The sequence below is a fragment of the Alnus glutinosa genome, chromosome 1 (assembly GCF_958979055.1).
Source record: "Alnus glutinosa chromosome 1, dhAlnGlut1.1, whole genome shotgun sequence".
NCBI classification, from domain to species: domain Eukaryota; kingdom Viridiplantae; phylum Streptophyta; class Magnoliopsida; order Fagales; family Betulaceae; genus Alnus; species Alnus glutinosa.
Window position 1 is genome coordinate 38,169,380 of NC_084886.1, and position 13,481 is coordinate 38,182,860.

At 37.2% G+C, this 13,481-nt stretch overlaps 1 protein-coding gene across 1 annotated transcript; it reads left to right on the forward strand.

The window, feature by feature from the left end:
- The first annotated feature begins 12,099 nt into the window (after positions 1–12,099).
- LOC133880357 (protein SRC2-like) lies at positions 12,100–13,281 on the forward strand. Its single transcript, XM_062319314.1, has one exon. It carries the CDS (start codon positions 12,200–12,202, stop codon positions 13,001–13,003), a length of 804 nt encoding a protein of 267 aa, XP_062175298.1. The 5' UTR covers positions 12,100–12,199; the 3' UTR covers positions 13,004–13,281.
- The last annotated feature ends 200 nt before the right edge of the window (positions 13,282–13,481 follow it).

The window sequence follows — 13,481 nt, forward strand, 5'->3', positions numbered from 1 at the left end:
ATATTTGTGCAAAATTGCTAGACTCCATGCTAAGGAGAATGAGGTAGAAGAAGATGTTTTTTGTTTCTTGGGGGAAAAGTGCAATTCATTACCTCGATAAGATAGAAGTTGTTCTTATGTGTTTCGTTCGTTAGATTCAAGGGATGGTTGAGATCTTAAAATGATTTTGAATTTTTCATTATGTTTTTTATTTTCAAAAGGCAGTTGATGGTACAAACAGATGCTACTATACTGTCACTTGGATGCAAGAGAAAGTTGAGATCTTAAAATTTGATAAATCTGAGGGGATCTGTATTCGAGGAAGAGAAGGGGCATGAGGAAAGAGAAGAGTTTTTTTTTTTTTGTTTCTTGGAGGGAAAATGCAATTCATTGTCTCGGTAACATACAAGTTGTTGTCATGTGTTTAGTTCGTTAAATTCGAGGGACGTTGAGATCGATAAAAGTTTTCAAAGAAATCACACATAAACGTAGAAGTTTTCATCTTGGTGGGTATTACTGTTGAAGTCTACCTAAGAGTGTTCGCATTACCCATGACTTCGCAACCATATTTTCTCATGTGCCGATAAAAGACAATAGATTAAGTGAAGGCATTTTGAGATTGATATCCTACACTTTAGATGCTTGGTGGCCAAGACGATGGCGAACGAATTGAATATACATCAGCTACCTTTGGGCTTCGAATTCTTTTTTTCTGATATTTTTGCTGATAGCATTAAATTCGCAGACATACAGACAAGGACGGAGGGAGGGGTGGCTGGTAGGGGCCATGAGCCTCCCCAATTTCTTAAAATATATATATATAAGGTTGGAAAAAAAATTTCTAAAAAAATATAAGGTAAAAAATAAAAATTTAACCTATTGGCCCCTACAAAAAAGAATTTTTGGCCACTAGCCCTCGCCCATAAGAGCTTCTGGCTTTGTCCCTGGATCCATATAGTTAAAGACTATTGTTTCCATCAAAAGTATAACTTCTATCAGGCCATGGCAGAAAACCAGGGCTTTGTGCCCACCAATAAGCAATCAACACGTCAGCTAGAAACAAAAAAAAAATGTTGTCGAAATACCGGATCCTCTCACAACTCCCCATTTCCATATATACCCTTCCCTTCTCATGCATTCCCCAAAGCCACCCCTCTCCCCGCTGCTCAAAACACCCATGAATCTAATTTCTTTCATGATTAGGGTCTCCTGGAATGCTTCGGTGCTAATCATGCAGCAAGGCTCTTGGCTGGTAATGGCGATGAGCGGGATACTGTCAAGCATGGTTTCGGCAAGACCACTGATGAGATTGGTGGTGCTAGGGCTCGAGGTGGCGATGCAGACGCCGGGGAGCCCAAACGCACGCGCGTAACCCTCGGCGGCTAAGACTCCGCCTTGTTAGTGAATAATAACCAAGTCCCGCATTACCCCATATAACCCCTCTCAACAAGAATAATCATACCATTTTTTTGAGCCTCATATATATGTAAACAATGAAGCTTTCGGTACGTGTAATAGAGGCTCAAAACTTACTGGCAATGGATCTGAACGGGTTCAGTGATTCGTAAGTGAGGTTGCAGCTGGGGAAGCAGAGGACGAAGACCAAAGTGGTGAAGATGAGCTTGAATCCACAGTGGGGCGAGGAATTCGGGTTCAGGGTCGAGGACTTGGAAGGAGGAGTTACTTGTCTCTATGTTGGACGAGGACAAGTACTTCAATGAAGACTTTCTTGGACAGCTCAAGCTGCCAGTTTCGTTGGTTTTCGATTCCGAAAACAAGTTGTTTGGTCTTGCTTGGTACCTTCTGTTGCCCAAGAACAAGGATTGTGGTTTTTTTTTTCCTCGCTAATTGGGAGCTTAAGTTTTCTCTTTGTTCTTGTGTGTAAGTCTGCAATTGGCTCTTTGTGGTATTTACGAGCTTTGGTTATGTGCTTTCCTGTTTTGCATATGGAAATTTTGATTGCATCACTGATTGCGAATGATGGAGGAGGACATCATATCCCTTTCACTGTTGGTCGGTAGCAAATCGGGAAATGAGATCTTCTAGGCTTGCAAGAGTTTTGGGAATTTTGGTGCTGATTGCTTTGGTGGAATTGGAAATGCGGAAGAAGGAGCGGCAGGGAGAGGGGGATGCAGGAGAAGGGAAGGGTTAAGGGTATATCTAGAAATGGGGAGTTGTGAGAGGATCCGGTACTTCAACAACATTTTTTTTTTTGTTTCTAGCTGACGTATCGGCTGCTTATTGGTGGGCATAAAGCCCTTGTTTTCTGCCATGGCCAAACGGAAGTTGCACTCTTCCTTCAAATGTTTCATCTTGTATTCTTCAACTCCACTGAACGTACAAATTTTGTACATCTGGTACTTCAATACCGGATGAAAAATGAAACCGTTTTTATAGCATATCCAAATTTTGGGATCCGAGTTGTAGGCTATCAAAGTGGATGACAAAACTCAATCGCAAAAAATTGGGTTATAATTTTTTGTCACATGCCCACCGTGTTGGCTCAAACCAACATTACACGGATATCCCAACCCATATTCGAAACGCTCATGCCCATTTTGTTGAAAGGAATCCGGTATTAAATTGTTTTTTTTTTTGTTTTTTTAATTAAATAGTTCAAATATATAATAATACATTTTTATTTTCTTTTTTTGTTATTTAATTATAGGATATAGAGCAAGAAGCAACCTATTAACAGACCGATATTTGTGCAAAATTGCTAGACTATGGCGCTAAGGAGCACGAGAAAGAGGAAGAAGAAGAGTTTTTTTTGTTTCTTTAAGGGAAAATACAATTCATTACCTCGGTAAAATAGAAGTTGATATCATGTGTTTAGTCTGTTAGATTCAAGGGACGGTTGAGATCTTAAAATAGTTTTGAATTTTTCATTCTGTTTTTTTTTTTTTTTTTTTTTTTTTTTTTTTTTTTTTTTCAAAAGGCAACTGATCGTACAAACAACTGGCTGCTATACTGTCCATTGGATGCAAGGGACGGTTGAGATCTTAAAATCTGAGAAATTTGAGGGAATTTGTATTCTAGTAAGAGAAGGGCATAAGGAAGAAGAAGAGTTTTTTTTTTTGTTTCTTAGAGGGAAAATACAATTCATTACCTCGGTAAAATAGAAGTTGATATCACGTGTTTAGTCTGTTAGATTCAAGGGACGGTTGAAATTTTAAAATGGTTTTGAATTTTTCATTATGTTTTTTTTTTTTTCAAAAGGCAGCTAATGGTACAAACAGCTGGCTGCTATATTGTCCATTTGATGCAAGGGACGGTTGAGATCTTAAAATCTGAGAAATTTGAGGGGATCCGTATTCTAGTAAGAGAAGGGGCATGAGGAAGAAGAAGAGATTTTTTGTTTCTTGGAGGGAAAATGCAATTCATTGCCTCGGTAAGATACAAGTTGTTCTCATGTGTTTAGTTCGTTAGATTCGAGGGACGGTTGAGATCGAAAAAAGTTTTCAAAGAAATCGCACATAAACTTAGAAGTTTTCATTTGGGTGGCTATTACTGTGGAAGTCTATCTAAGAGTGTTTGCATTAGCTATGACTTAGCAATCATTTTTCCCCGTGTGCCGATAAAAGACAATAGATTGAGTGAAGGTTTCGAAATTGATACACTACACTAGTATATTTTAGACGCTTGGTGGCCAAGACGATGTCAAATGAATTGAATATACATCAGCTACCTTCGGGTTTCAAATTTTTATTTTTATTTTTTTTGAAATTTTTTCTAATATCATTAAATCCGCAGACATACAGATAATTAAAGACTACAGTTTCCTTCAAATGTTTCATCCTGTTTTCTTCGACTCCACTGACCGTACAAATTTTGTACACTTGTTAATTCAATATCGGATGAAAAATGAAACCGCTTTTATAGCAGATCTAAATCTGGGGGATTTGAGTTATGGGATATCAGAGTGGACGACAAAACTCAATTGGAAAAATTTGGGCTAATAATTTTTTGTCACGTGCCCACCGTATCAGCTCAAACCGGTATTACAAGGATATCCTAACCCGTATTCGAAACGCACATGCCCATTTTGTGTAAAGGAATCTGGTATTAAATTGTTTTTTATTTTTTAATTAAATAGTTCAAATATATAGTAATGCAGTTTTTTTTTTCTTTTCTTGTTATTTAATTACAGGATATAGATCATCAAGTCATTGACAAATCTATTAATAGAGAACTTCCCAATATTTGTTCAAAATTACTAGACTCCATGCTATGGAGCATGAGGAAACAATAGAGTTCTGTTTTTTCTTTTTTGAGGGAAAATGCATTTCATTACCTTGGTAAGATTAAAGTTGTTGTCATGTGTTTAGTCCGTTCGATTTAAGGGATGGTTGAGATCTTAAAATGGTTTTGAATTTTTATTTTTTTTTATTTTTTATTTTTTAAAAAAGCAACTGATGGTACAAACAGCCGGTTGCTATTTCGCTCCATAGATGCAAGGGACGACATAGATCTTAAAATATGAGAAACTCATATTTGAACAAATCTGAAGGGATCCTGATCCAAGGAAAAGAAGGGGCATGAGAAAGAAGAGAGTTTTTTTTGTTTCTTGGAGCGAAAATGCAATTCATTGTCTCTGTAAGATACAAGTTGCAGTCATGTGTTTTGTCCGATAGATTTAAGGGACGGTTGGGATAGAAAATGTTTTTTAGAGAAATCGTACATAAACTCATAAGTTTTCATCTTGGTGGTTATTACTGTAGAAGTCTATCTAAGAGTGTTTGCATTAGCCATGACTTAGCAATCATATTTCCTCGTGTGCCGATAGACAATAGATTGAGTCAAGGCATTGAGATTGATTCACTACACTTCAGATACTTGGTGGCCAAAACGATGGCGAATGAATTGAATATACATAAGCTACTTATGGTTTTCGAACTCTTTTTTCATGAAATTTTTACTGACAATATTAAATCCGCAGACATCCAGATAGTTAAAGACTACAGTTTCCTTCAAATGTTTAATCTTGTTTTCTTCGATTCCACTGACCGTACAAATTTTGTAAGAGGACGACGAAACTCAATCGCAAAAATTTGGCTTATAATTTTGTCACATGCCCATCGTGTTAGCTCAAACTGGTATTAGACGGATATCCCAACCCATATTTGAAACGCGCATGCCGATTTTGTTGAAAGGAATCAGGTATTAAATTGTTTTTGATTTTTTTTAATTAAAAAGTTCAAATATATAATAATGCAGTTTTTTTTTTTTTGTTATTTAATTACATGATATAAAGCATGAAGTCATTGGGCAATCTATTAACATAAAACTTCTCGATATTTGTGCAAAATTGCTATACTCCATGCTAAAGAGCATGAGGAAGAAGAAGAGTGTTATTGTTTCTCGAAGGGAAAATGCAATTCATTACCTCGATAAGATATAAGTTGCTATCATGAGTTTAGTCCATTAGATTCAAGGGATGGTTGAGATCTTAAAATGGTTTTTCATTTTGTTTTTTATTTTAAAAAGGCAGCTGATGGTACAAAAAACTGGCTGCTATGTTATCCCTTGGATGCAAGGGACGGCTGAGATCTTAAAACTTGAGAAATTCAAATTTAAAGAAATCTGAGGGGATCTGAATCCGAGGAAGAGAAGGGGCATGAGGAAGAATAAGAGTTTTTTTTTTTTGTTTCTTGGAGGGAAAATGCAAATTTTTGCCTCCGTAAGATACAAATTGTTGTCATGTGTTTAGTCCATTAGATTCAAGCGATTGTTAAGATCAAAAAAAGTTTTCAGAGAAATTGCACATATAACTGAGAAGTTTTCATCTATTTTTTTTTATTAATGTAGAAGTCTATCTAAGAGTGTTCGTATTAGCCATGACTTAGCAATGATATTTCCTCATGTGCCAATAAAAGACAATAGATTGAGTGAAGGCACACTACACTTTAGATGTTTGGTGGTCAAGACGATGGCGAACGAATTGAATATACATAAGCTACCTATGGGTTTCGAGCTCTTTTTTTCTAAAATTTTTACTGACAGTATTAAATCCGCAGATATCCAGATAGTTAAAGACTACAGTTTCCTTCAAATGTTTCATTCCGTTTTCTTCGACTCCACTGACCGGACAAATTTTGTACACCTGGTAATTCAATATCGGATAAAAAATTTAACCGCTTTTATAGGAGATCTAAATTTGGGGATCCGAGTTATGGGCTATCAAAGTGGACAATGAAACTCAATCGCAAAAGTTTGGCTTATAATTTTTTGTCACGTACCCACTACGTCGACTCAAATCTGTATTACACGGATATTCCAACCAATATTCGAAATGCACATGCCCATTTTGTTGAAAGGAATTTGGTATTAAATTTTTATTTATTTATTTTTTAATTAAATAGTTCAAATATATAATAGTGCATTTTTTTATTTTTTTTGTTATTTTATTACTGGATATAGAGCATGAAGTCATTGAACAATCTATTAACAGAGAAGTTCCCGATATTTGTGCAAAATTGCTAGACTCCATGCTAAGCAGAATGAGGAAGAAAGAAGAGTTTTTTTCTTTCTTGTAGAGGAAATACAATTCATTATCTCGGTAAAATAGAAGTTGTTGTCATTTGTTTAGTTTGTTAGATTCAAGGGACGGTTGAGATCTTAAAATGGTTTTGAATTTTTCATTCTGTTTTTTATTTTCAAAAGGCAGTTGATGGTACAAACTGTTGGTGCTATATTGCCCATTGGATAAAATAGACGATTGAGATCTTAAAATCTGAGAAATCTTAGGGGATCCGTATTCGTAGAAGAGAAGGGGCATGAAGAAGAAGAAGAAATATTTTTTTTTTAGGGAAAATGCAATTCATTGGCTCGATAAGATACAAGTTGTTGTCATGTATTTCGTCCGTTAGATTCGAGGGACGGTTGAGATCGAAAAAAAAAAAAATCAGAGAAATCACACATAAACTCAGAAGTTTTCATCTAGGTAACTATTACTGTGGAAGTCTATCTAAGAGTGTTTGCATTAGCCATGACTTAGCAATCATATTTTCTCGTGTGCCGACAAAAGACAATAAATTGAGTGAAGGCATCAAGATTGATACACTACACTGTAGATGCTTGGTGGCCAAGACGATGGCGAATGAATTTAATATACATAAGCTAACTATGAGTTTCGAGTTTTTTACGGTTAAACTGAAAATGATTTCTGTTGACTATAATTTTCGATTGCACTAAACATCAAAAAATACAAAAAATATTTTACGCCTAAACAAATCGAGCATTATATTAGGGTTGTGTGGATACAAAGGGCAACTAGCTAGGTTGATCGTGTTTTATCTTGTCTGGGCTAAATTGCTGTTTGATCATTTGTGATCATTACTTATACTCTTCCAATACTAGGTATATATTTCTTACGTACTTGCATAGCACAGCTTTACACCTCCATGATTGAAGTTGTATTTTTGTTTTTGTCCTATCAATCTGAAATTGAAAATATAGCAAGTCTTACAAACATCAGCTTTTGTGAAGTTTCATTTTTATGGCTTTAATTTCTAAGATTTGTTTTTCTTATTTCTATAGTATTTTGTATTGTAAAACAATCAAGAAATAAGAGCATAATATGACCCTTTAAACTTTATCTTGCATACATAAATCATAGACCAAAACATATAAAACTCTTATTTCTATTTCCTATTATTCCGTTATTGCTTTTATGTTTCTATATCATTAATTACTATTTCTTTCACCTCTGATATTATTAATGTTTCGCGTAACCTGGCATGGAGATTCTTTATGATTATGATATTCCAGTCATTGTTTCATCCAAGAAGGAATAGATTATTTTAGGACTGTAATTTTGGGTCACTGCCAATGACACCAAACTAATTAATCTCCCATGGTCTACCTTCTGAGTTTCACAAAGCCTTCTCTATGACATGGGGCTGTACTTTCAAGGCTGAGCTTTAAATTTGAACTTGTTTGAGAGCTTGTGATGATCAAAACCTTAAATTTGTTTATTCAAAAATCTGGTTTTACTGCATTATCTAAGAGGATTGCAATAGGATATATAGAAAATCTTCGTGAAAATCCTGCACAATCATATCCTTGAAAGGATAATGTTTGGAGTCTTGCCTTGCCTCCCTATTGTTATATGACACAACAAGTTTACTAATCTTAAGCCTCTAGTTCATCTTGCTAATGAGAGGTGGGAGAAAATTGGAGAACACAATAGGTTAAGACAGTTTTCGGTTTGGTCACACAAGCTTCTGAAAAAGTGTTGTTGCCTTTTCTTGCAAAATAGTAAGCTCGGTAAGGATGCTTGCTAGGGGTGCCAGCTGGTCCTACACTGATGCTTAAGTCAGTTCTTTGGATAATCTGTATAAATACCTCAATAATAATAATTTCAGCAAGGGGAATACTTAAAGATAGGTTAGTATTTATGCTAAAGAGTGGAGTCAATTTCTCCCAGCAATGGCAGGAACCGACTCTCTGATCGTGAGTCTCCACTTCCAGAACATGGGTGTTCACGCAGTCCGAAAAGTAGGTCTTCGTATCTTCTGGAATGTGCTTCTACGTGTCAGATGGGCGCATCTCCTTGTGTCCAGATCTTGCACGCCCACGTTCTAGGGCATGATTGTCCGAGACGTGGGCCGAAATGTGTTTGGGATATGTCCTAGATATCTCGGAGCCTCAGCCTTCTCATGGCTTTCAATGGGTTGTTTCCAGTTGGGCCTGGTTGGGCTATGCGATGGATCAGGTGGCTTCACCCATGGGCTCAAGCGAGGGGCCCAATTAATGGCATTCTTTGGGGTTGTGGGTAATAAATGATGGATCGAGTTAAGCTTCCGGGCCCATTTACTAATTAGTGGGAATATTTCCCAACACAATACGTAAAGGATGTGAAGAGAATAACTTATGAAGAAGAAACTTCTGTAACCATTTTGGTATAGAGAGAGCAGGCTCTGTAATCAAAGTTTACTCGATCAACTATCTAAATTGAACTGATCACATTTCCTCTTTCTTGTTAATATCATCTTCATTAATCAACCAGAAATAAATCATCTCATCTTCAGTTGCTTATTTGTTTATGTAATCAATAATATATGCTGATGTCTATAGAGGGAATTATGAGGTGTTAAACTTTATTTTGCATGTTTAGATCAAACCGGGGATCACGTTATGCAGGTTTTGAGTAAACAAAGTTGGTATATATATATATTGTTCGTTTACTATGCCGTTTATTGTTTAAACGACACAATCTGAATAATAAATGACACGAAATTGAATTCTCAACCATATATTTAGTGTCGTTTAGCAAGCGACATAATACAAACTAAGTAAACAAAATGATTGAATTCTCATCATTTTTTCGGCATTTTGTGTCGTTTAACAAATGACACAAAATGCCGAAATTTTTGTAGTGAATAAAAATGGCTTGATATTATGTAATATGTATGGACGTAGTGTTATGATCCCATGTGTATATAAGTTCTTTGAAAATCTCTTTCTATAAGTGAATTTTTAAGACGTTTGTAACATTAGGGCTCGTTTGGGTATGCTTTTTTTTTTTTTTTTTTTTATGTATTATGTTTTATTATTTTTTACTATATTTAAAATTGCGAATATTAAAAAATTTTGTTTTTTAAAGTTATGTTTGGATGATTTAAACAATCAAACACAAAATTTAAAAAAAATTGAATAAAACTTAAGAAAAAATTGAATTTAAAAAACTTACTCAAATATATTTTTTTAAAAATAATCAAAAATAAAATGCTACCTACCAACCTAAATACTTTTCCTTTTTATTTATATTTTTTCTCTTCTTTTTTTTAGATACAGTTTTTCTCTTAGGTTAGAGTAACATAAAGACTTCACAACTCAGAAGAAAAGCCAAATCCAAACACAAACGCAAACTATAGTAACGAGTAACGACAAAGGCTTCACGAGAAGAACCTTACAGGGCACTAACCATGGTTGATGCTTACCAATTAGGATCGGGATCCGGTCCAAATAATACCTTCCTCGAACCATCCATGTTCCAACCTATGGTTACCTTGTTGAAAAGTCAACAACTCACGAGCGTTGACGTAAAAACATTGTTTCTTCTCCAAGATAGGATAATATAGGACGAAAGTTCAGGTTGCCGATAGACTCCTGCAGCCCTCACCTTCTCTCTCTCTCTCTCTCTCGCTCAAAGCTCTAACATGGAGCACAGGACCTTAGAAATCAATGTCATCTCTGCCAAAGACCTCAAAGACACGCACTCTCTTTTTTTTGAGTTAGAAATCTATGGAGCACAGGACCTTAGAAATCTATGAGTTAGAAAATCCTAATACTCTCTCTTTTTTCTGCAAGACACGCACTCTCTTTTTTTTGTTTTTGTTTTTGGGTGGTTTTGTTTGCTAATGTTGCCGCAAAGCAGGCTAGTTGCAAAGACGACACTGTTAGAGGGTGAGAAGATGCAGACAGAGGCTGAAGTTCAGAAACTAATGGTAGAAAATGTTAGCTTGGACAAAACTTGCCAAGAGAAGCTAAAAATGGTCAGTGGAGCATTTTATCAAGCACCTTGTGTGCAATGGAAAACAACCCAAAAATTTGAATAAAGCAAAATGCAAAACAACCAAGGAAAATGAAAAACTCATGAACACCCAACACACAGACCCGGCCACAGAGAGAGAGAGAGAGAGAGAGACAAATGGATGGGAGACAGAGGTAAAATTGTAAAAGAACAAACTCGATGAAGAGTCGAGACTTGCAGGTTTGAAAGACAATGCTGAGCCTGAGAGATTGACTATAAGCACCTCGATACAGCGAGGGAAATTGACTCTTCTGCGTGATTTGCTATTGATCATAAAAATGATTTCAAACTTAGATCAAACACCGAGATCAAAACGACTGCAAGAAATTGTTAGGCATCTCTAAACGACATCGTTCACCCTCGTTGATTGCAACGAAAACATACATTGAAGCAGAGCCACAGTTTCTGTCATTTTTCAGGAAATCAATCAAATTTCTATATTTGTGAGTAATCAAATATTTGAGTATTTACCTAATTCTGAGCATAATAACAGTGATACAAACAAAAAACCATGAACACCCATGAACACCCAGTGATACAAACAAAAAACCATGAACAAAAAACCTGTTTTTAGCGTGGCCGGTTGGAGACAGAGCTGGACTGAGACGAAATCTGCCGGAGAGGAAGCGACGGACGACAGAGGAGGCGACCGCCGAGAGAGAACGGCGAAGACACGACCGAATCTGCTGGGTTCCCGCCGGAGAGAGAGAGAGAGAGAGAGTGAGTGAGAATCTGCCGGAGCAGGAAGCGCCGGAAGACTGACGACGAAGAAGCCGGCGACGTCACTGACCGGAGAAAAGATCTGTACGGAGAGAAATTTCAGAGAGAGAGAGAGAGGGGCTGGGCAGCGCGCGAAATGAATTGGAAATGAAAATTTGATTTTCCCTCTCTCCAGTTTTCTAGCCGCATGAACAAAAAAGAAAAAGAAAACAATATGAGAAATGATCTACACTCATTTCTCACAATAGCTCTACAACAAGCTGACGTGGCTGGTAATATTTTATTATTTTTTTTAAAACAAAACAAAACAAAAAAAATAATAAAATATTACCAGCCACGTCAGCTTGTTGTGAAATTGTTGTGAGAAATGAGTGTAGGAATCATTTCTCTTTTATTGCAGAGTAATGTTTCTTACACAATTTTTGTACAACTTTTACACAACTCTAACAACTTTCTTTTAAAATCAGCCATTGAATATTTAGGACCCACATGTTGGAAAACAAATCCAATGGTTGATCATAACAAAAAGCAGTTAGAGTTGTGCAAAAATTGTGTAAGAGTTGTGTAAGAAACATTACTCTTTATTGCAAGTCACGTAAGCTGTTGTGTGATTGTTGTATAATATTTGTGTAGGGATCATTTCCCACAGCGAAATCCAAACACAAACGCAAACTATAGTAACGAGTAACGACAAAGGCTTCACGAGAAGAACCTTACAGGGCACTAACCATGGTTGATGCTTACCAATTAGGATCGGGATCCGGTCCAAATAATACCTTCCTCGAATCATCCATGTTCCAACCTATGGTTACCTTGTTGAAAAGTCAACAACTCACGAGCGTTGACGTAAAAACATTGTTTCTTCTCCAAGATAGGATAATATAGGACGAAAGTTGAGGTTGCCGATCGACTCCTGCAGCCCTCACCTTCTCTCTCTGTCTCTCTCTCGCTCAAAGCTCTAACATGGAGCACAGGACCTTAGAAATCAATGTCATCTCTGCCAAAGACCTCAAAGATGTGAACCTCTTCTCCAAAATGGACGTATACGTCGCCGTATCGCTCACCGGAGACTCACAAAACAAGCAAAAAGCCAAAACCAAAGTGGACAGAGACGGTGGCACTAGCCCCTCCTGGAACTTCCCCATGAAGTTCACCATCGGCGAGTCTGCAGCAAAGCAAAACCAGCTGACCCTCGTCTTCACACTCCGCTGCGACCGCACCCTCGGCGACAAAGACGTTGGTGAAGTCTATGTCCCTGTCAAAGAGCTTCTCGACTCCGCCGGAGACGGCAACTCCATGCAGTTTGTGAGTTACCAGGTGAGAAAACCCTCGGGAAATCCCCAAGGCGTGTTAAACATCTCCTACAAGTTTAGCGAGAAAGTGGCTTATTCTTCGCCAAAGGCTGATCAGGCTCGTTATGAGCCTGTCACTGCTTATCCGGTCGGGCCTAGTGCGCCGCCGTCTAATGGTTCATATCCTCCGCCTCCTCAAGGAGGATATTCATATGCCACCGCAGCACCGCCACCGCCATACCAAGCATATGGTGCATACCCACCACCCCAGCCGGGTTATGGGTACCCGCCGCCTCAACCGGGTTATGGGTACCCGCCTCCACCGGTGCAGCAACCGAAGAAGAAGAACAAGTTTGGGATGGGTTTGGGAGCTGGACTGCTAGGAGGAGCGCTTGGAGGCCTACTGATTGGAGATTTGGTGTCCGATGGTGGTGATTTTGGAGGATGTGATGGAGGATTTGATGGTGGATTTTGATTTTTCTAGTGCTTTTGTGAGAGTAATTTTCTTGGTTGGTTTTGTGGAAAAGGTAGGTTTTGACATTTTTCTTAATCTTTCATTTTTATTTTTATTTTCCTTTTTTCATGTTGCTTAGGAATTAAAAAACATGTGACATCATGTTTTAAGATCTGTATTCTTACTGTTAATTTACAAATGCTTTGGTAATGGTTAGGCAGAATACTGTGGTTGTGGTTGATTTTTCTCTGTATATGTAACTAAAGTTGGATAATGGACACTTCTGCATATTTTATGTTTGTGATATAGCCGTGGAAAAAATTATTCCCAACTAATATTGCAATTGGATCCCAACAACAGGACGCAAGAAAGTTTATTTAGTCCGATGGAGGGGATATGATAAACCACCACTTATTTCTTTTACGTATGAATTTAAACTCTTATTTAATAAGTGAGATTTAATTAGGGTTGACAAAACGGGTTACTGTGTTGAGTTTGG